Source organism: Schistocerca gregaria, chromosome 10, assembly GCF_023897955.1.
Source record: "Schistocerca gregaria isolate iqSchGreg1 chromosome 10, iqSchGreg1.2, whole genome shotgun sequence".
Lineage (NCBI taxonomy): Eukaryota > Metazoa > Arthropoda > Insecta > Orthoptera > Acrididae > Schistocerca > Schistocerca gregaria.
The window spans coordinates 74079290-74103571 of NC_064929.1; the positions used below are offsets into that span (position 1 = coordinate 74079290).

A 24282-nucleotide genomic window follows, 5' to 3' on the forward strand; every position below is an offset into this window, starting at 1 on the left:
TGTATTACACGTTGGTATAAACAGTTTACAGAGAATGAGTGTTTGTGCAAAGGGAAAAGTTCTGGACGGCCGAGAACGAGTGATGAAATGTAGCACGCATCCAGCAAGCATTTGATTTTTTTCTTATGGGGGTATGTTAAGGATATGGTGTTTCGGGCACCCCTCTCAGCCACCATTGATGTTTTAAAACGAGAAATAACAGCAGCTATCCAAACTGTTACGCCTGATATGCTACAGAGAGTGTGGAACGAGTTGGAGTATCAGATTGATATTGCTCGAGTGTCTGGAGGGGGCCATATTGAACATCTCTGAACTTGTTTTTGAGTGAAAAAAAAAAAAAAAAAAACATTTTTAAATACTCTTTGTAATGATGTATAACAGAAGGATATATTGTGTTTCTTTCATTAAATACACATTTTTAAAGTTGTGGTATTCTTTTTGAATCACCCTGTATATCCACCCTTTGCTTCAATGTACATACCAAATTAGGGTTGCTGAGGTTTGTATGTAGGTTATTTTTCAGAATAAAGACAGCAGATGAAAATTTGAGTGAGGTGTTGTCTCAGAAGACACTGATTTTCTTTGAATCAGGTGTAGAAGTTAGCATCGGTCAGTGTGCTATTCACAGTAATTCTTATTTCATATGACTTGAATACGTCAGCAATATTTCACAGAGATACTGGTAAGAAAGAAGGAATGCATTCAGTAGACAGTATTTTCTCAGTTCTTAGTCAACGCAATTGGGTCGGTTTTGTTCTCAGCATTAGCTGGTAGTGTAGACTGCAGATATACATTTTAAGGTGCAACCCTGCATTCCGACTATACTACAAAGTGTATCACACGTCCCTTGACAGTCATCAGCCTCTTTTTCTCTAATGTTTTGCCTGGTATTTGGAATGCCTTCTTTGCAATTTACAAAAGTACAATTTTGCGTGTGCATTTGATAGCGTGAGCCTAAATTAGTCCAGTTTAATTATACGTGGGGAGAGCAAAATGTGGAGATTTAACTGCACTGCTGCAGTATTTGCAATTCTTTGTGTAAGCATTAATACATAGTGTTAAACAGAATGCCACACAAGACAAATCTGAGACAGCAGTATCAAATGAACACATCAAATTCTGCTTAAAAAAAAACATTTTGTTTGTCACATATAACAGACCGACATTTTTGTCGGTAATGGTTATCGCATTAAACACGTGAAGTGTAGTATGCAAACTTTGAGGCTATGTTGATGGCATTTTAAGGAACAAACTGAGGAGTGAAATCAGTGTCAACCTACAACTCTACTGAATTATAGAGAGAATTCCACCTCTCCAACAGGAAACATGAGTTTGTGCACAGATGCCATAGCACTTGGCAGTTTCTCCACTGTTGTTATGCAATGGGTGGATACAGTGAACACAATATATAGTGGTATGCAAGTAGGGAGGAATCTGCATACTGCAGTCTGCAAAGAAAGGGACAGAGAATACTTCTCTGCATCACCTGTGAGCTTTCTGCCTCTGTCTCATGCCACATGCTGCAGCTGTTGGCTGCCACGGTAAATGGCAACGCTGGAGTAACACCACACTGTTATTGTTTCTGTTTCTGATTCACTAAAGAAAAATTTATAGCCTGCAAAACTGTAACTTTCACTTGTTAACGTAACACTTGTCGAGTCTCGTCTACATCTTCACAATTACTCTGCAGTTCGCAATTAAGTGCCTAGCAGAGGGTTCGAGCTATTTCTCTACCATTCCATTTTCGAACAGCGTGTGAGAAAAATGAACACTCAGCTCTTTCTGCGAGAGCTCTGATTTCTCTTATTTTATTATGATGATGATCCCTCCCTATGCAGGTGCACGCCAACAAAATATTTTCACACTCTGAGGAGAAAGTTGGTGATTGAAACATCACGAGAAGATCCAACTGCAATGAAAAATGCCTTTGTTTTAATTATTGCCACCACAATTCACATATCTTACCTGTGGCACTCTCTCCCCTATTTTGCCCTTTTCTGAACTTTTTCAGTGTTCTACGTTGATTCTACCCGATTCTGAGCTCACACTCAAGGTAGAACTCCAGAAGAGAACAAACAAGTGTAGTGCACGCCATATCTTTAGAAGACTTGTCACATTTTCTTTCACATTCTTTCGTTTGCTTCCCCCACAATGCTATCTGTACGATCGTTCCAATTTTCGTTGTTCATAATTGCAACTCGTACATTTTTAGTTGAACTGACATCCTTTAAATTTGTCGATTTATTGTGTAACTGAAATTTAATGCATTCCTTTTAGTACTCGTATGGACGACCTCATACTTTTCATTATTTAGAGACAATTGCCACTTTCATACAGATATCGTGTCTAGATTGTTCTGCAATTTGTTTTGATCATCTGATGACTTTAAAAAATGCTAAATGACAGCATCATTTGCAAACAATCTAAGAGAGCTACTTAGATTGTCTCCTAAATCATTTATATAGATCAGGAACAGCAGAGGTCCTATGCACTTTCGTGGGGAATGCCGGATATTACTCCTGTTTTACTCACTGACTTTCCATTAATTACAACAAACTGTGACCTTTCTGACAGGAAATCTCAAACCCAGATGCAGAACTGGCACGATAGTCCACAGGCACGTAATCTGATTAGAAGTCACTTGTGAGGTATGCTGTCAGAAGCCTTCTGGAAATCTAAAAGTATGGAATCAATTTGACATCCCCTGTCAATAGCACTAACTACTTCACAAGAATAAAGAGCTAGTTGTGTTTCACAAGAACAACATTTTCTGAATTCATGTCAGCTGTCTGTCAATAAATAGTTTTCTTTGCGATAGCTCATTATGTTCGAACACAGTATATGTTCCCTTCTTTTTTTTTTCTTCCCCGCCCCCCCCCCCCCTCTACTCGTATGGTTTAAATACCATTAGCATACCTAAATCAACAAGAAAATAATTTACAAAAAATTTCTACGCATATCGACAGGTGACAGGTGCAGAATACAGAAAGTGTGGCAAAAAGACTACTGGCACTGCACCGTGTGGTATACAGCCCCTCGAGTGTATCACCACATGTTATGTGCATTCTGCTCTATAATGTACTGAATGCTTCAGTCTCACTGGGAGAAGTTCCAGTCGGCTTCCGTCACGGTGCGAGCAGCCTGTATTCCAGCAAGAGAAGCTGTGTTGTTACCTTGTGCTCCTCAGGCAGGCGGTGCTGCTGGAAGGTGTGTGGCTGCTCTGGGAACATGTGCATCCTCAGCAGCTGCTGCTGCAGCTCCTGCTGGTAATGCTGCACCTGCGCCTGCGCCTGCGGCGTCCCCTGCTGCTGCACCTGTCGACACACCACAGGCCGCGTCTCAGAAACAAGTGCCGGCACTAATTGAAGGTAAAAGGTGCATTTTGCACGTCCTACAGTGAGATATGTAGGTGTGCAGTAATAAACACTGTGCAAGTATTGTATTGTTTAGAGCCTCAGTCTGTTCTATGTCAGCACGATATGTGAGCTCTGGTTGTAGTGTTCTGCCTGTTACTATACACCACTGTTCATCACACGGCCACGGTGGTGTTGCGGGTAGTCCCCTGTAGTAACAGGAATAAAACATTGTGAATGGGGTTTCCAACTGAAAGTTATGAAATACTGGCCTGCGCTACCCTCGCTGCACGGGTGTGAGGTTCCACGACCCATCAGATATTCGAGTAGTGTGTCGTAAATGACAGTTGTGTATATTTCTCTATTCCTCCGATTGCAGCGCCATCTGAGGTGGAAAGAAGAAAACGCTTCAGGCAATTCGTATGTAAATTTTGCCATACAATTGTAATCTGCAATAAGAGATAGGGGTTTCCATTGAAGATTTCAAAGTTGCCTCCCTCCCTCTCTCTCTCTCACACACACACACACACACACACACACACACACACACACACACACACACACACACACACCACACAGAGAGAGAGAGAGAGAGAGAGAGAGAGAGAGAGAGAGAGAGATGGGGGGGGAGGTGAGGGGGGGCAAACAATTGATTCCAATTTCAGAAAAATTAAACAACTCATTCAAAAGAAAGAGGAAAGAGCTTTCACAAACTGAGAAGTCAGTGACATGTTGGTGCACATGTGGTCCTTACGTAAGCAATTATTCGGCTTGGGACCGATTAACAGAGTTGACAGATGTTCTCCTGAGGGATATTGTGCCAAATTCTTTCCAACTGGCACGTTAGATCAAGATCTTGAGATAGTGGGAGGGCCCAACCCGTAATGCTCCAAATCTTCTCAGTTGAGGAGAGCTCCAGCAGCTGTGGTGGCCAATATAGGATTTGGTACAATGAGTAGATCTTCTCACCATGTGTCGGTGGAAATTATCTTTCCAGACTGAAAGCCCAGGACGGCTTGCCACAAAAGGCAACAAAATGGGTACAGAATATTGCCTGGCGTGTCGTAAGGGTGTCGCAAGTGACAACCAAAGGGGTTCTCCTACAAAAAGAAATGACATCCAGACCGTCTCTGCCAGCTGTCAGGCCATATGACGGGTGACAATCGTGTCGATACGGCATTGCTGTCTGGGGCATTTCCAGACCTGTTCGAACTGAAGTCTAACTGACTGGAGTAGAAGTGTCTCCCGTGACGAGTCCCGCTTCAAACTGCACCGTAAAGAATAGCAGATACCATGTCCAGTGGCAGGGTACCGACTTGAATACAACCTGCCACATGGACCGACAACTGGGAGTGACGGTCACGAGTGCCACTTCATATCCGCGGTACCCTCGAGGCACGACAGTACGTCGCCGGTACTCTACATTCCATTTTGTCGCCCTCCTTCATGGCGAGTCATCCCGGGTTTACATTTAGCCGAGACAATGTCCGGCAAAAGTCTGTACTGCTTGTCTCTGTGCTCGGGTGGCGAGGTCGGCCGATTTCTTCCCGATTGAGGGCATCTGAAGCATTATGGACGGGGCCCTCCGACCACCTCGGGATTTTGACGATCTAATTCGCCAGCTGGAAAGAATTTGACAAGACGTTCGTCAGGAGGAATCAATGCCGAGCCAAATAATTGGTCACGTAAGGGCCACAGTTCGACCGACGCGTTACTGACTCGCTCGACTCGTGAAGCTCCTTCTCTCGAATAAATCGTCGAATTTTTCTGGTACGTTAAATCAACCAATTTCTGTCCCGTTTGGAAAATTCCTTTGCGGTGCATCTTTCTCTGCGTATTGTTTCCAGCAAATGCAATTTGTCGGTTCTCGACGTCATGAGTTTAAGGTCTTTCCGAACGCCCTCTCGGACTGTCGGCAACCTTCTAAGTGGTGGACGTTACTCTGTTTTTAACTCTGGGGTCACCTCAACAGATTCTTCGGCCATCTGTTAACACACGTTCGAGGCAGGGAGTGTCCTCACCTGGGCCACGACAGTGCTGCCGTCGGCATGGTGGTAGCGCACGAACTGCGCCTGCTGCTGCTGTGTCTGCTGCTGCTGTGTTTGCTGCTGCAGCTGGTGCTGGTGGTCGAAGGCAGGCGCGGGCAGCGCCGGCTGGGGCTGCGGCTGAGGCTGCGGCTGGGGCTGCGCGGGCCGCGGAGAGCCGGCCGGCGCCTGCGGCAGCTGCAGCTGCAGCGGGAGGTGCTGCAGCGAGCCGTCCCACACCTGCTGGGACCACGGAGGAAGGAAACACGCCCAAGTTTCAATTAATCACGTATGTAACTTGAGCAAGGTTTGGGGCACCATACAGGCTTTACTTCATTAAAATCGGATCACAGAAAAATATACCGTAATTGAACGTTTTATCCATACTACAGTGGTTCTATGGTTCAAAATGGTTCAAATGGCTCTGAGCACTATGGGACTTAACATCTGTGGTCATCAGTCCCCTAGAACTTAGAACTACTTAAACCTAACTAACCTAAGGACATCACACACAACCATGCTCGAGGCAGGATTCGAACCTGCGACCGTAGTAGTCGCGCGATTCTGGACTGAGCGCCTGAACCGCTAGACCACCGCGGCCGTCAGTAGTTCTATGAAATAAGAAACTAACTGTCTGTTACGTTATCAAAACTAATCTACTGAACTGATGATTACATTTGCTCTGGAGAGAGCTGGAACCCTGAAGAAGAGCACAGACTACTTTAGGAAGTTTTTAGCACAATGTACTTTATCGATCTGAAGAATATTAGGCAAATTAGGGAAAATATTTACTCTCTGAAAAAGCCATTTACTCTTTCACTTTTGATGTTTATCATATTTGTGTTATATATTTATTGGTTGATATGTGCTACGTGTACGAATCGAGCCAATGAATACAGGGTGTTTCACAATTCCTGTTACATTCTTCTAGAAATTGTAGAGGGGACTTAGTATATCAAGTTTTACATAGGAACTCGTGTCCCAAAACGTCATCCAACGGCGCTTGGAAATATGTGTTACGTATAGGGAGATGCCGTGATGGTGTTACAGACATACTACGATTATGGAGACGGGATAAGTGTATCAATCTGAGGTAAGGATCCCTGCACTGGAAATGACCGAGTCGAAAGATAGAAGTGAAAATCATTGTGATACCTCTGGCTGTGGAATACAAGTTCCGGTACCATTGTTGCTGAGATTGTACGGTAGAAAGCCTTCAGGGGTGGTAATATGAACCAAGACGAGAAAAAAATCTCTAGTAAACGTGGGATCTACTGTGCATACCTGCGTACCTATGCAGTTTAGAGCCCATATTTAATGCTGGATATTTTTTCTTGGTTTGGATCATACTACCACCTCTGAAAGTTGTCTACCCTACAATCTCAGCCAGTACCAGTACCAGTATGTGTATTCCACTGCCACAGGTATCACAATGATTTTCCCTTATAACTTTCAACTCAGTCGTTTCCGGTGCAGGGTTCCTTACCTCAGATTGATACACTTATCCCGTCTCCATAATCGTAGTAAAATCATCATGGCATCTCCCTGTACGTACCGCAGATTTACGGGCACCGGCGCCTCCAACTTTGATGCTCTGTAGCGTGGTTGCATTAAGTTTGTGGACACGGGTTCCTATGTAAAACTTGATTTACTAAGTCCTCTCCACAATCTCTAGAAGTGTGCAACACGAATTGCGGAACATCCTGTATAATGCTTACACAATTTTCAACGTAATAAATCCATACTTCTGCACTATTCGTTGCATAATGTACAGCTACTTCAACAGCAATACCCATCGATATGCGCTCGTATACGAGAGGCGTTCATTAAAAAAAATGCACCATGTATTTTTTTTATCTGCGCAATTTCGACTGAAAAATTAATTTGTTGTGGGACATTGCGGAATATTTCTGCTTTAGCCCCTACAGTTTCATGAACTCCCAGTATGTGATGTCGCTACATTGTGGCCTTCAAAATAGCGTCTGTTATAGAGGTGCGTTCCAAGTAGAGAGTTATCACTGAGTTTCTTTTGGCGGACAACCAGAGCATCGCAGATATTCATACGTGTTTACTGAATGGCTACGGAGATGTGGCAGTGAACTAAAGCACTGTGAAACGCTGGGTGAGGCGTCTGTCTCCATCGCGCCAAGGTCATGCAAACCTGTCCGATCTTCCGCGTGCTGCCTGGCCGCACATTGCTGGGACTCGTGGGATGTTGGGGACGTGCGGACACTCTCATTCGATGCGATCGACGAATCACACTCGAAAACATTGCTGCACAATTGGACTTCTCTGTTGGCAGAGCTGTGACACACACTTCCACCAGTTGGGCTCAAACGCATGTGTCCATTGGTTCCTCGCTACCTGACAAAAGACAGTAAAAGCAACGAAGGACCATCTGTGTGGAGCTGTATGCACGTTACGAAGCTGATCGTGACAATTCTTTGTCGGTCACAATCGATTAACTTTGAACCGGAAACAAAATGGCAATCCACGGAGTGGCGCCTCTCCTCCGAAGAAAAAGTTCAAAGCCGCGCCTTCAGATGGTAAAGTCGTGGCGACGGTCTCCCGAATCTCTGAAAGGGTTATTATGTCTGATGTCCTTTCTCACGCTGCAAAGATCAGCTCTGAAGTGTATTGTGCTATACCCTCAAGAAAGGACTCCAGTGTGTTCATTGCCACAAAAATTCAAATGAACTTCTTCTTCCCCACGACAACGCGAGGCCTCAGACAAATCTACCCACCCGAGAGGAACTAACAAAACTTGATCGGACTGTTCTTCCTCATCCACCCTGCACTTCGGATCTCTCATCTCCCGGCCTCCTCTGTTTGGCCCAATGAAGGATACACTCCAGGGGAACCAGTAGGTGGATGACAGGGGGTTACTAGTGCTGTAAGACGTTGGTTCCCATATCGACCAGTGGAGTGGAACCGTGAGGACAGACAGGCTCTCCCACTACGCGATGTTGCACTGAACGGAAATTGTATTGTAAAACGTTTTTGTAACCAAAGGGTGGGGAATAGTACGGTGTACTGATATCCTGAATAAAACTAATTTGCTTTCGGGAAAAAAAGTGTTGCGCTAATTACTGAACACCTCTCGTATTACCCTGCAAAATTGAGCTCAAATGACATAGTAATACGCTTGCACAAACTTAGAGCAAAAGATACTAAATGAAAATTATAGCTATGATGAGGCTACGTCCGTGCACAGTAGTAATATAAGAATTAATAAAATTCTGGCATGTCTAATTGTCTGTGAGGGTTCTCAGCATCGGATGCCTCTTTCTACCCACCTGCTTGGCCAGTTCCCGCTGGGCGAGCAGCTGCGAGACGGACGGGGGCGCCGCCACTGACGCAGCCGTCGACGCGCCCGCGGGCAGCTGAGCGGACGCCGGCGGGACGCACGGGCTCGCCGCCAGCTTCCGCTTCTTGCGTCCGCGGACGTCTCCGCACTCTGCAACACGGGCCGCCGTCAGCACTGCATTCCCTCACAAAATAACGAACACGTTGGTGGCCTATTCAGCTAGTTCGATTGCCAGGACTTAGCCGCTATGGACTGACTAGCGCGCTCAAAAGATACAGGTAGCACCAGCATCTGAGGGGTATATGGGGAGAGCCCAGACCATGTATGAACCGGGATATGACCCCTCTACGTTCGTATAGCGAGCTGCTGGTACCAAGGAAAACGACAGTGGTTATACTTCCCGAGAACATGCAGCTCTACTGTACGACTTAATGATGATTGTATCACCTTCAGTAAAATATTCTGGATGTAAAATACAGATAGTTTTCCGGTCGGAGACTACTTGGGATCTCTTCAGGGGGAGAGGGGGATTTGGCATAGCGTTCCGTGGCAGGAAACATATCTCATAAGCGGGTAGGCAGGTTAGAGAAGTTAAAAAGAAAATTGATTTGTTGGCAGTAACCAGCTTCAAATGAATGTAGGTTGCAGGAGTTATCGGGAGTTATTGGGGGGTGCTCGTTGCACAGGCTAGACTAGTTTGCAGAGCTCCATCAAATCAGTCTTCGAACTGCAGACCACAAGAACAAGGGCTGCACCTTACATCCTCCTGAACCTGCTTCGTGTATTCACGGTTTGGTCTCCCTCTACTATCCCCTTCCCTCCTATATATCTATCCCATCGCTTTTAGTCTAGTTGTGCCGTAAGAGTCCTTGCTTCCCGATACTAAGTAGCACTTCTTCATTATTTGTGCACTACACAAAGTAAGCGGCTACTCGGGTAGCAGAGTACTTGTAGCGTGCACATGGGTTTTTTTTTAGGCTAGGCAGTAGTGCGTGGTGTCCTGATGAACACTCACCAGTCAACGTGCAGGCAGGGAAATCAGGACGCGCTCAGTGTAAAGACACTTCAGCTATCAAAATATTAGCAGTAAATTTTCAGAGTGTTCGGAATAAAGTTCCTGAATTTACTGCCCTCCAGGAAGCGTGTGGCGCGCAAATTATTTTCGGGACTGAGACCTGGCTGAACCCTGAGATAGGAAGTTCTGAAATAGTTAGTGAGGATTCGAACGTGTATCGGAAAGACAGATTAGACACCATAGGAGGTGGTGTCTTCATTGCAGTTGACAGAAATATTGTGTATACTGAGGTAGAAGTAGAGTGTGATTGTGAAGTTATCTGGACACGTTTAACAGGGCTAGGGGAAATAAAGTTAATTGTGGGGTGTTATTACCGGCCACCAGGTTCCACCGTGACAGTTGTAGAATCATTCAAAGGGAGTCTACATTCTGCATCACAGAAGTACCCGGATAATGCTACATTAGTCGGAGGCGACTTCAACCTACCTAGTATAGACTGGGATGTCTGTGGATTCATTACAGGTTGTACAGACAAGCCATGGTGTGAATTACTTTTGAACACATTATCCGAAAACTATCTTCAGCAGCTAAATCGACAGCCAACGCGTAATGGAAATATTTTAGATCTGGTAGCCACGAACACACCAGACCTCACCGACGGTGTCGGTGTTGAGACAGGGATTAGTGATCATGATGTTGTCGTTACAACTATGGTTACGAAAGTTAAAAAGTCGGTCAAGAAGGCTAGGAGAGTTTTCTCACTAGAAAGAGCAGATAAGCAGTTGTTGGCATCCCACTTAGTAAATAAATCGACTTCATTTACTTCCGGTACGATGAACGTGAAAGAATTATGGGCAAATTTTTAACATATTGTAAATCACACATTGGACAAGTTAGTAGAGATTCGTGCTGTTGTAAAAAGAGCGATGCACGAAGCATTCAACCTTTACCATCCTCATACCTTAGCAAAAGATCTTGCTGAAAACTCAAGGAAATTCTGGTCTTACGTAAAATTGGTAAGCGGGTCGAAGGCTTCCATTCAGTCACTCACTGATCAGTTTGGCCTGGCAACGGAAGACAGAAAAACGAAAGCTGAAATTTTCAATTTAGCATTTGAGAAATCTTTCACGCAGGAGGATCGCACAAACATACCGCCGTTTGATTCTCGTACAGGTTCCCGTATGGAGGACATAGTGATAGACATCCCTGGGGTTGTGAAGCAGCTGAATGGGTTGAAAATAAATAAATCGCCAGGTCCTGATGCGATTCCAATTCGGTTTTACAGAGAGTACTCTACTGCACTGGCTCCTTACTTAGCTTGCATTTATCGCGAATCTCTTGCCCGACGTAAAGTTCCGAGCGACTGGAAAAATGCGCAGGTGACGCCTGTATATAAGAAGGGTAGAAAGACGGATCCTCAACATTACACACCAATATCCTTAACATCGGTTTGTTGCAGGATTCTCGAACATATTCTCAGTTCGAATATAATGAATTTCCTTGAGACAGAGAAGTTGCTGTCCATGCATCAGTACGGCTTTAGAAAGCATCGCTTCTGCGAAACGCAACTCGCCCTTTTTTCACACGATATCTTTCGAACCGTGGATGAAGCGTATCAGACGGATGCCGTATTCCTTGACTTCCGGAAAGCGTTTGACTCGGCGCCCCACTGCAGACTCCTAACTAAGGTACGAGCATATGGGATTGGTTCCCAAGTATGTGAGTGGCTCGAAGACTTCTCAAGCAATAGAACCCAGTACGTTGTCCTCGATGGTGAGTGTTCATCGGAGGGGAGGGTATCATCTGGAGTGCCCCAGGGAAGTGTGGTAGGTCCGCTGTTGTTTTCTATCTACATAAATGATCTTTTGGACAGGGTGGATAGCAATGTGCGGCTGTTTGCTGATGATGCCGTGGTGTACGGGAAGGTGACGTCGTTGAGTGACTGTCGGAGGACACAAGATGACTTGGAAAGGATTTGCGACTGGTGTAAAGAATGACAGCTAACTCTAAATGTAGATAAATGTAATTTAATGCAGATCAATAGGATAAAGAATCCCGTAATGTTTGAATACTCCATTAGTAGTGTAGCGCTTGACACAGTCACGTCGATTGAATATTTGGGCGTGGCATCGCAGAGCGATATGAAGTCGGACAAGCATGTAATGGCAGTTGTGGGGAAGGCGGATAGTCGTCTTCGGTTCATTGGTAGAATTTTGGGAAGATGTGGCTCATCTGTAAAGGAGACCGCTTATAAAACACTAATACCACCTATTCTTGAGTATTGCTCGAGCGTTTGGGATCCCTATCAGGTCGGATTGGCGGAGGACATAGAAGCAATTCACAGGCGGGCTGCTAGATTTGTTACTGTTAGGTTTGATCATCATGCGAGTGTTACGGAAATGCTTCAGGAACTCGGGTGGGAATCTCTGGAGGAAAGGAGGCGTTCTTTTCGTGAATCGCTACTGAGGAAATTTAGAGAACCAGCATTTGAGGCTGACTAGTACAATTTTACTGCCGTCAACTTACATTTCGCGGAAAGACCACAAAGATAAGATAAGAGAGATTAGGGCTCGTACAGAGGCCTATAGGCAGTCATTTTTCCCTCGTTCTGTTTAGGAGTGGAACTGGGAGAGAGGATGCTAGTTGTGGTACGAGGTACCGTCCGCCACGCACCGTTTGGTGGATTGCAGAGTGTGTACGTAGATGTAGAGGCCTCTTCAGCTATTCGGTATGACTGCCCTGGCCCGTTTATCAGTAGATCTGTCTCATCCACAAACGTTACAGTTTCTTAACCGTGTTTTATATTCACTGCAAGATCATTAACCAACAAGAGCGGACGACTACATTGCCCTTCTTTTGTGTCTACTGTTTACCGCGTCATATTGTAAATAACAACCACCGACGAAATCAACGATTCGGCCACTATAGCCCTGGCCTAAACTTTCATCTGCCTCACAACAGTGCACAGTTATGGTCCATATAAAATTTGTTTGCGTCTCGTGTTTAGATGCACTGAGACAACAACACTGAGGTGAGAGAAGTCATTGGATAACGATATGCACATATACAGATCTCGTACACGAGGTACAAAAGGGCAGTGTGTTGGCGTTGCTATCATTTGTACTCAGTTGATGATGTTTGGTTTGGTTTGTGTGGCGCTCAATGCGCGGTCATCAGCGCCCGTACAAAGTTCCAATTTTTACACAGTCCAATTTTTTTACACAGTACAATCTAGCCACTGTCACGAATGACGATGAAATGACGACGAGAACACAAACATCCAGTCCCCGGGCTGAGAAAATCCCCAACCCGGCCGGAAATCGAACCCGGGACCCCGCGATCCAGAGGCAGCAGCGCTAGCCACTAGATCACGAACTGCGTAGACTTTCTACTCAGCCGGTTCACGTGAAAAGCTTCCCGACCTGATTGCGGCCGCACGCGGGAATTAACAGACTTTGAAGGCGGAATGCTAGTTGGGGCCGGGCACACTCGACATTCCGTTTCGAATATTGTCAGGGAATTCAATATTCCGAGATCCATTGTCAAGAGTGTGCTGAGATATCAGATTTCAGGCGTTACCTCTGACCACGGACAACGCAGTGCCTTCACTTAGCGACCGAGAGCAGCGGCGTTTGGGTACAGTTGTCAGTGCTAATAGACAATCCCACATCAATGTGGGACGTACAGGGTGTTTCAAAAATGACCGGTATATTTGAAACAATAAAAACTAAACGAGCAGCGATAGAAATACACCGTTTGTTGCAATATGCTTGGGACAACAGTACATTTTCAGGCAGACAAACTTTCGAAATTACAGTAGTTACAATTTTCAACAACAGATGGCGCTGCAAGTGATGTGAAAGATATAGAAGACAACGCAGTCTGTGGGTGCGCCATTATGTACGTCGTCTTTCTGCTGTAAGCGTGTGCTGTTCACAACGTGAAAGTGTGCTGTGGACAACATGGTTTATTCCTTAGAACAGAGGATTTTTCTGGTGTTGGAATTCCACCGCCTAGAACACAGTGTTGTTGCAACAAGACGAAGTTTTCAACGGAGGTTTAATGTAACCAAAGGACCGAAAAGCGATACAATAAAGGATCTGTTTGAAAAATTTCAACAGACTGGGAACGTGACGGATGAACGTGCTGGAAAGGTAGGGCGACCGCGTACGGCAACCACAGAGGGCAACGCGCAGCTAGTGCAGCAGGTCATCCAACAGCGGCCTCGAGTTTCTGTTCGCCGTGTTGCAGCTGCGGTCCAAACGACGCCAACGTCCACGTATCGTCTCATGCGCCAGAGTTTACACCTCTATCCATACAAAATTCACGCGGCAACCACTCAGCGCCGTTACCATTTCTGCACGAGAGACATTCGCTAACGATATAGTGCACAGGATTGATGACGGCGATATGCATGTGGGCAGCATTTGGTTTACTGACGAAGCTTATTTTTACCTGGACGGCTTCGTCAATAAACAGAACTGGCGCATATGGGGAACCGAAAAGCCCCATGTTGCAGTCCCATCGTCCCTGCATCCTCAAAAAGTACTGGTCTGGGCCGCCATTTCTTCCAAAGGAATCATTGGCCCATTTTTCAGATCCGAAACGATTACTGCATCACGCTATCTGGACATTCTTCGTGAATTTGTGGCGGTACAAACTGCCTTAGACGACACTGCGAACACCTCGTGGTTTATGCAAGATGGTGCCCGGCCACATCGCACGGCCGACGTCTTCAATTTCCTGAATGAATATTTCGATGATCGTGTGATTGCTTTGGGCTATCCGAAACATACAGGAGGCGGCGTGGATTGGCCTCCCTATTCGCCAGACATGAACCCCTGTGACTTCTTTCTGTGGGAACACTTGAAAGACCAGGTGTACCACCAGAATCCAGAAACAATTGAACAGCTGAAGCAGTACATCTCATCTGCATGTGAAGCCATTCCGCCAGACACGTTGTCAAAGGTTTCGGGTAATTTCATTCAGAGACTACGCCATATTATTGCTACGCATGGTGGATATGTGGAAAATATCGTACTATAGAGTTTCCCAGACCGCAGCGGCATCTGTTGTTGACAATTGTAACTAGTGTAATTTCGAAAGTTTGTCCGCCTGAAAATGTACTGTTGTCCCAAGCATATTGCAACAAACGGTGTATTTCTATCGCTGCTCGTTTAGTTTGTATTGCCGTTTCAAATATACCGGTCATTTTTGAAACACCTTGTATGACAAACGTGTCGTTAGGACAGTGGTGGCGAAATCGGGGTCAATGGGCTATATATAGCAGCAGAAGACCGACACGAGTGCGTTTGCTAACGGCACGGCATCGCCAGCAGCGGCCTCTGCTGGGCTCCTGACCATATTCGGTTGGACCCTAGACCGTGGCCTTGTCACAAAATTCCCGGTATCAGTTGAAGCTAGGGTTCGAGTGTGGCTCAGACTCCATAAGCTATGGACCCAAGTTGTTGACAAGGCACTGTGCAACCTGGTGTTGGCTCCAATCAACTGAGCATTGAATGGAAGTGACTACTTGGAGACTGTCATGAACTTCAAGTTCCCAAACAACGACGGAATTTTTATTAACGACTATGCTCCGTGTCAGCGCTCCACAATTGTTCGCGACTGGTTTAAAGAACATTCTGGACAGTTCAAGAGAATGATTTGGCCATCCAGATCGCTCCATATGAATTTCATCGAACACTTATTGGACGTAATGGAGAGGTCAGTTCGTGGAGAAAATCAGGCACCGCAATTATAGACGACTATGGAGGCAGCATGGTTCAATATTTCTGCAGCGGCCTTGCAACAACTTGCTGAGTCAATGCGACGTCAAGATGCCCCAATATGCCGGGCAAAAGGAGGTCCAACACGATATTAGGAGATATCCTATGACGTTTGTCACGTCAGTGTAGAGTCAGAATCGCTCCTATAAAACTCAAGTAATAATTCTGAAGAGGTTCATGAATCAGGCAGGTGTCTACACTGCCTCTAGGATGTAAAACATCGGTTGTTCATTGGGGAAGGAGTTACATTTTTCTCGGAATAGGTGAACTTTGCGGATCCGTCACCCGTCACAGTGAGAAGTGTCAGGTAGCGGATGCGGCATCACAACAGCAGTCTCATCGGTGTATTGCCGGCGCGAGCCGTCAAACATGCTCCTTCTCGAATGCCAACTACGAAGGGATTTAGAAAGTGCATTAGGTACACATGTCATACCACACAACAAGAGTGGCGCATCGTCAGAAGAGAGTACAATGTTGTGGGTTCCCTGTTGTGGTGCGGTTAACAAGTGCATCAAAGGGTTCGCACTGGAAAGGTTCTTCCAAGTCGAAACACGATGGGCAGCACGATTCTTGTGGCCAAAGCGTCTAAATTGCACACAGAATCAGAGTGAAATTCTGGAGGACTGTGGACCAAATTCAATGCCGCGTCCTGTCGAAGTTAATTGGCGCCAACCATTTGACCGAGACTGCTTAGGCCGTACATGTGTGGGTGGTGCTGAACGGGACGCTCGGCAAGCTGAAAGAACATCAAGACGTTTACCAGCGATCAGGGAGTTCACACCGCGGTTCTCGAATCGCTTCGTGACCACGGAGCAGATTTCCATCGTCGAGGAACTGAGCGATTCGTACAACGTTCTGACCACTGTTTACAGAGACTTGGCGGCTGCTTTGAAAAATAGCATATCTATCTGTGTTTCTTTGAAGTGCAGTGCAGAATTCAATAAACGTTACTTGGCCCGCCATAATAACGTGCAACTTAATTTTTTAAGTACCTTCGTAATTGAAATAGAACTACAGCACAGCGGAAGACACATTACTATAACCGAGGAAACGCAACAAGGTTCCGTCTGAAGCACATTTTCGCGGCTTCGTGCAGAATATAGCTGCCTTCCGATTAGCATCCTAGCCAGTCAGCACCAACGATACACAAACTGCTTTCTTCAAGTTTTCATTCTCAATAGTCGGCCTCTTTGCGATGCACGGCGTCTAGTTACAACCGTGCAAACGAGACAGACTGGCTGTGGGCTCTATTGGCGCTATTTGTCAATGTACAATTATATTTCCGTGTGGCTCAATGGCCTCGGTTCACGTCTTGGAACTGGACGGTACTGGGAAACGGGACAAAGAGCTTGACGTGGAATCCGAACTACGTGGCGAATCTTCACATCACTGAGAGGTGAAGACTAAGTCAAAGGCACAGAGAAGATTCCATGGTCCGACTGGGATTCGACGCTGTGACCTAATGGCTTCCACGCACACACACTTTACCACTAGTCCACCATGCCAGATAGTCAATGTAGAGGATTTACACTACCGCTCATTAATTTCAATACACCCTGGTATTTCAGATTTACAACACAAATCAAAGGTTATTTCTCACAAAATATAATTATATTCCACATATATAATACAATCGCGATCATTATACTTTACTTTCATCAAAATTTCCTCATTTCGAGCCGGCCTGAGTGGCCGAGCGGTTCTAGGCGTTACCGTCTGGAACCGCGCGACCGCTGCGGTCGCAGGTTCAAATCCTGCCTCGGGCATGGATGTGTGTGATGTCCTTAGGTTAGTTACGTTTAAATAGTTCTAAGTTCTAGGGGACTGATGACATCAGATGTTAAGTCCCATAGTGCTTAGAGCCATTTGAACCAATAACAACTTCATCCACTCTACCGACGGCCAGTTACGATGTTTTCTAGTCCATTCAAGTTCCTCTTTACTTAGGGGCCTTAGAAAAGGTTTTCTTGCTGTTATACATCCTTTCAAGCCGGCTTCAGTCAGTATCCTTTTTACTGTTGCCACAGATATGGTTATCGTGTTCATTTCTACAAATTCTGCACGAATTTGGGGCGCTGCTTTGAATCCATTTCTCGCACTGGTTCAAATAAAATGGCTCTGAGCACTATGGGACTTAACAGCTGAGGTCATCAGTCCCCTAGAGCTTAGAACTACTTAAACCTAACTAACCTAAGGACATCACACACATCCATGCCCGAGGCAGGATTCGAACCTGCGATCGTAGCGGTCGCGCGGTTCCAGACTGAAGCGCCTAGAACCGCTCAGCCACTCTGGCCGGTTCTCGCACTGGTAATTCTGATATACAGGGTGATTCAAAAAGAATACCACAACTTTAGGAATTTAAAATTCTGCAACGACAAAAGGCAGAGCTAAGCACTATCTATCGGCGTATTAAAGGAGCTATAAAGTTTCATTTAGTTGTACATTTGTTCGCTTCAGGCGCTGTTGACTAGGCGTCAGCGTCAGTTGATGCTAAGATGGCGACTGCTCAACAGAAAGCTTTTTGTGTTATTGAGTACGGCAGAAGTGAATCGTCGAGAGTTGTTCAGCGTGCATTTCGAACGAAGTATGGTGTTAAACCTCCTGATAGGTGGTGTATTAAACGTTGGTATAAACAGTTTACAGAGAATGGGTGTTTGTGCAAAGGGAAAAGTTCTGGACGGCCGAGAACGAGTGATGAAAATGTAGCACGCATCCAGCAAGCATTTGTTCGCAGCCCAGGAAAATCGACTCGCAGAGCTAGAAGAGAGCTGCAAATTCCACAATCAACTGTTTGGAGAGTCCTACGAAAAAGGTTAGTCAACTACCCGAGGCGATGGATCGGCCGCCAGGCAGCCCGTGACAGAGCACTTCATCACTGGCCACCAAGAAGCCCTGATCTTACCCCCTGCGAGTTTTTCTTATGGGGGTATGTTAAGGATATGGTGTTTCGGCCACCTCTCCCAGCCACCATTGATGATTTGAAACGAGAAATAACAGCAGCTATCCAAACTGTTACGCCTGATATGCTACAGAGAGTTGGAACGAGTTGGAGTATCGGGTTGATATTGCTCGAGTGTCTGGAGGGGGCCATATTGAACATCTCTGAACTTGTTTTTGAGTGAAAAAAAAAACCTTTTTAAATAATCTTTGTAATGATGTATAACAGAAGGTTATATTATGTTTCTTTCATTAAATACACATTTTCAAAGTTGTGGTATTCTTTTTTAATCACCCTGTATTTACCGTCAGTTTTAGTTGTTTTACGAGGTCGTCCTGGTTGTGGTATGTCCTTATCGCTACCTGTTGTCTTTTGGCGGTTAAGGGTGTATTGCACTCCCCCTATAGACACACTACACTGTTTCGCAATTAAGCGAATAGATAAACCTGCTTGGCTAAGTGCTATAATTGCGGTACGCCTTTCTATGGATATCTGAACTTGTGGAGCCGTACTAGCGATGTGCACACTTCATTGTCACGAAGGAACTGACGTGCAGGAACCACATATTATGTATCGTAGCAGTGTTTGCCGTTCTCTGCGGACATAACGTCACTACAGGGAACAACACAGGTGCACCAAATGCGGCGTCCGTCGACAAATAGGTAAACAAACATATCACATAGGTACATAACGTTTATGTACAGTACATTGTTTGTTGGATACTATTGTATCTCGATGACCACACAGAAAAATCATGACGTGTGTACAACTGTTGTACTATTCCTTTGATTCCTCAACCGTACCCAGTTCATTAGACCTCGTCTACAGGGAACTAGATATCACTTCCTTGGGTGTGTTGAAATTAATGAGCGGTACTGTACATTTGCCAAACTGAATCTCCCCGAGGACCTGAGTAGGTGGAGTACACTCGTAACGAATGGACAGCGTCTGAAATCCACATCTGGTCATATAGATTAAGATTTACCATAGTTTGGCCCAAAAGCGCTAACTGGGCATGTCGGATTGGGTCGCTTGACAAGGACACGGCCGATATCCATCTTTATTCTGTCTCGCTGTCGACGGGACATTAAATCTCATCTGCCTTCATTCTTCACGCGCTGTTGACTACTGACGTTAGCAAACGGGAAGCAGGGATCGCCGACCACCGTCGGAACCGAAGGCAGCCTGCAGAGAGTCATCGTTAGAGCGAACCGACTTCAGCGTTACCAGTTTAATCGTGAAAATGTAGCTTTGGATTTATTAGAGGAATACAGTTTTGCAGTCGTTCACGTGTGGTCTTTAAGATCACATCTGCTTATGTTGCACTCCAAGTGCATCGCGTTACTTTCGCAGAATCGAGAGTATTATTTTGCTCTATGGCGAGAATTATTTTGTTATTCTAACAATCTTCAAGGTTACTATTAAAAAACTTAACTTGGTGAAAGTACTGCGCTAGCACTAACAGCGCCTTTGACACCGACAAATCTGTGGCAACAGTAGGGTTATTTAAGATAACCCAACGGAGCATTAGTCATCACTTAAAAGAACACCGGCTTTGGAGCACTACACTGACTGTCTAACGTATCTACAGGGAATCTATCAGCCATGTAGCCGGCCGGAGTGGTCGAGCGGTTCTAGGCGCCACAGTCTGGAGCCGCGCGACTGCTACGATCGCAGGTTCGAATCCTGCCTCGGGCATGAATGTGTGTGATGTCCTTAGGTTAGTTAGGTTTAAGTAGTTCTAAGTTCTAGGGGACTGATGACCACAGGAGTTAAGACTCATAGTGCTCAGGGCAATTTTTATCAGCCATGTAACGTGGCGTACGAACAATGATCGTAAACATACCCTCACCAACAGGCACAAGAGACGGCTGTCACTCCTTGTCAGCAAGAATTCGCTTCAAACCCGACAAAAATTGCTAGTGCTAGTGATTGTAGATCGTTCTCAACAAATTAACGAGCGAGTACTGCGAATGGAACTGTATGCAGTGGACGTCTGGAGCCAGGTGCCGCGCAAAAGCCACTGCTCGTAACGGCAAACAAATATGCACGTTTCTAATGTACCGTCTTTATTAGCTAGTTCTGCCATATGGTTGGTGCGAAATGCAATAATGTCTCTGTCAACGAAACTTTCGAGTCCAGGAACATTTGGTACTCCAGAACCTCCACGTACAATAGCTATGGTAAACCATCCATTACCATGACCAAACGAATGATTAATATCTAGCCTAAAATTAAGTCGGCAGCCACAGAAAACAGAAGGTCCGTCCAGCAAGGCTTGAGCAGCGACAGACTTGACTGGTATATGATTCTTCTTGTCTCCAGCTGTTGTAGCAAATTCGATATTTTCAATAGTTTTGTAGACTGTCTGAACAGGAAACTGAACAGGAGGAGCAATGAGAGTTGTCCGAAGAGTCGCTCATTTGCACGTTGATGACTCAATGAGGCGTTTAGCACACGGTGTGAGGGAGGTGCTGAGGTACAGCTGCGACCGGGGCTGGTTCTGTTATTTTGTGGCGTTTTGTTTTCGCACCGTAACTTGGGCCCATTAATTCAGATTATCGTGAACACGAACAAGGACGTTTATTTCAATATTCTCGTCGACCAAATGTTTCCTTTTCGTCTCCATCTTCCTGATGAGTATGCTATGGTTAACAAAGTCGTGTTTACAGTGTGGTGGTTTTGTGGACGCTCAGACGGCCTATCCCAACTAGAGCAGCGAGCTAAATCACCTGATCTTAGTCCCACAGAAAATGACTGGGTCTATCAGAAGCGGCCAGTAAAACGTATCAATGAACAACCTCCTTTAATGTAAGGGTGGACCAGGAGGGCGGCCCCAAGTATTTGCACTCGAGTACCCCTAGGCAGGGCACGAGCGAGAGAACCCCCGTGCAGACAGCGGCCGGTCAGATGGCGGCGAGCGGCGCCCAGGCCGGCCGGCGATGTGAACGACCCACGCGGAATTCGGGCGGCCGCCCCAGCGGGTCGCCGACCTGGCTCTGCGTCTGCCTCGCCACCGAAGCCTCTGCCCGCTCCCTCACATCCACCGACAATTCCGCCCCACATACCGCACTGTTTACGCTCCTTAATGTCAGAAGGGGAATCGCGAACGTTTACTGTAAGCATTACTATTTCTGCTTGCATGAACTTCCAAGTATCTCAGCTAAAGAGTCTCGAAAATGGCAGGAATTCTAGAAAATTACAGGCCATGTTTAACACACAGTGTTTTTCAGTGCTAGCGAGTCCGCAGGTGAAAATGTCATATCGCATGAAGTTGGCTAAGGCAACACCGCTTTCAGAAATACCAAAAGGTCCCTTTTCCCTCTCGCACTTTTACGCGTTTCAGTTTTCGCTACCAGTTGCGTGACACGCGCTGTATATAAATCTTGCACTTGGGCGCCACTAGCACCTCTTGCAACTTGGCGCCCCAAGCGGCCACTAGAAATTGACACGTCGCGTGTATACACTGAAGAGCCAAAGAAACTGGTACACCTGCCTAATATCGTGTAGGGCGCCCGTGAGCACGCAGAAGTGCTGCAACAGAATGTGGCAAAGACTCGACTAATGTCTGAAGTAGTGATGGAGGGAACTGACACCATGAATCCTGCAGGGCTCTCCACAAATCCGTAACAGTACGACGGGGCGGAGATGTCTTCTGAATGGCATGTTGCAAGGCATCCCCGACATGCTCAATAATGTTCATATGTGGGCAGTTTGATGGCCAGCGGAAGCCTTGAAATGCAGAAGAGTGTTCCTGGAGCCACTCTGCAGCAATACTCTACGTGTGGGGTGTCGCTTTGTTCTGCTGGAATCGCTCATATGAGTCGGAATGCACAATCCCGGCTGATATGCAGGAACCATGGGCTCACGAGGTTGTGTCCATATCCTTACATGTCCACCCGCAGAATATAACTTGAAACTAGACTCGTCCGACCAGGCAACATGTTTCCAGTCATCAACAGTCCACTGTCGGCGTTGACTGGCCCAGGCGGGGCGTCAAGCTTTGTGTCGTGCAGTCATCAAGGGTACACGTGAGGGCCTTCGATTCCTAAAGCCCATATCGATGATGTTTCATCGAATGGTTTGCACGTTGACACTAGTTGATGGCCCAGCATTGAAATCTGCAAGCAGTTTGCGGAAGGGTTGCACTTCCTTCACGTTAAACGAGTCTTTTCAGTCGTCGTTGGTTCCGTTCTCGCAGAATCTTTTTCCGTCCGCAGCGATGTCGGAGATTTGATGTTTTACCAGATTCCCGATATTCACGGTGCACTCGTGAAATGGTCGTACGCTGCCTCGGAGGTGCTGTGTCTCATCGCTCGTGCGCCAACTGCAACACCACGTCCAAACTCTGTTGAATCTTGATAACCTACGATTGTAGCAGTAGTAATCTATCTTAGAAGTGGTTGAGACAATTGTTGTGGTATGTAGGCCTTGCCGACCGCTGCGCTGTATTCTGCCTGTTTAAATATTTGTGTATTTGAATACGCATGCCTGTATCAGTTTCTTTGGCGCTTCAACGTAAATCTTGCAGTTGTGGAGCTCCAAGCGAACGCCTGTGCCGCTTGCTCCGTAAACCGGCCGCGAGCATTCCCTCTCAGTAAGTGACCCTTGACAAAAGTTTTCAGATGCGTTTTTCTTCGTAAAGAACAAAAGTGTGCAATACTTTTGTCGGTATGGTTCGGTCCACATATCGTAGGCATTCGCGCCATAGGTCAAGGCGACACTGGGCACCGTACTCGTTCGTTCTTCATCGACCTATTTTTCAGTGTTTCGCCGCGAGGTTCGAGGCGCCATGTCATGGATTGCGCGGCTGCTCCCGCCAGAGGTTCGAATTCTCTCTCGGGCATAGGTGTGTGTGTGTTTTGTTCTTAGCATAACCTCATTTAATAGTTGAAGTTTGTTTAAGTAGTATGTCACTCTAGGGACCGATGACCTCAGCAGTTTGGTCTCTTAGGAATTCACTTTTTTTTCAGTGTTTCGTAACACTGTTGCAGGGTGAGGCTGTTGGGGACGTCCAACCCCCCTAACTGCGAAATGACGTCGTCAATCTCGTGCGATCAAGCCGAAATCCTGATGTAAATTGGCACAGAGTTCTGGGACATGCTTCTAAGCAGCTTCAGAACTGACACTTTGGCGTATTCTGGAGAAATATGGTTACACGTACATCGCAGTGGAACTGAAGGAGAGGACAGAGCACCTGCCACAGTTGACTTCCATCCTGCTTCATCATTACCGAATATCTTTCCCAAGCACTGCTACGAGCACCGTCTTTCACACCCAGCCGATATTCTTTGGTCTCCAGAGTCGCTTACGTCGCTTGTTTAGGCTCAGGTTCACGCGCCACGGTCCTGAAGCGGTCTGGCCGGATGTACCGACGAGAGCGTGTGCAGTTGCTTCTCACGTCCAAAGCGGCTGCGCTGATATCTGCCAGACTTCGAGGGAAGAACGTGCGCCGAAGAATTGGAACGAGCAGCAACGCGCCAACTGTTGCAATCACCTTTCTCGTGAGAGGCTCGGCATCCCTATGCATTTCACGAGAAAACCGACGGCAGGTGGAGACCCTCAAGTTTGAAGGCGCCATCCTCAACAGGTCGCTGCTCTAAGCAGCTACTGTTCGAGTCGGAGGGGAATTCACGTGTCTGTTGAATGTGGGCGCCAGGCTCAACACCGTCAGCTGAATGTGCCCGCTTAGGCAGCTGCTACTAAAGCGTCACTGCTCGCATCTTGTCTTGTGTGTCAGCGAAATGAAGATATTCATAGACTGATTCTTAAAAGTTGCAGTTGAGGTTAAAGCTGTACGTATTTATATGAGATGGCCTTTTGTTTGTGGAAATATGGCAACATAAAATAATGAAG

The 24282-nt window shown here is 46.2% G+C and overlaps 1 protein-coding gene across 1 annotated transcript in view; it reads right to left on the bottom strand.

Moving 5' to 3' along the window:
• The window catches only part of LOC126293593 (histone-lysine N-methyltransferase 2D-like), a 435002-nt gene that overhangs the window by 76628 nt on the left and 334092 nt on the right, over nucleotides 1–24282 (bottom strand). The window contains exons 5-7 of the mRNA XM_049986869.1: nucleotides 8674–8834; nucleotides 5375–5617; nucleotides 3174–3314 (exon numbers count right to left, since the gene is read on the bottom strand). Coding sequence (XP_049842826.1) covers nucleotides 3174–3314; nucleotides 5375–5617; nucleotides 8674–8834 — 545 coding nt within the window. The remainder of the gene's footprint in view (nucleotides 1–3173; nucleotides 3315–5374; nucleotides 5618–8673; nucleotides 8835–24282) is intronic.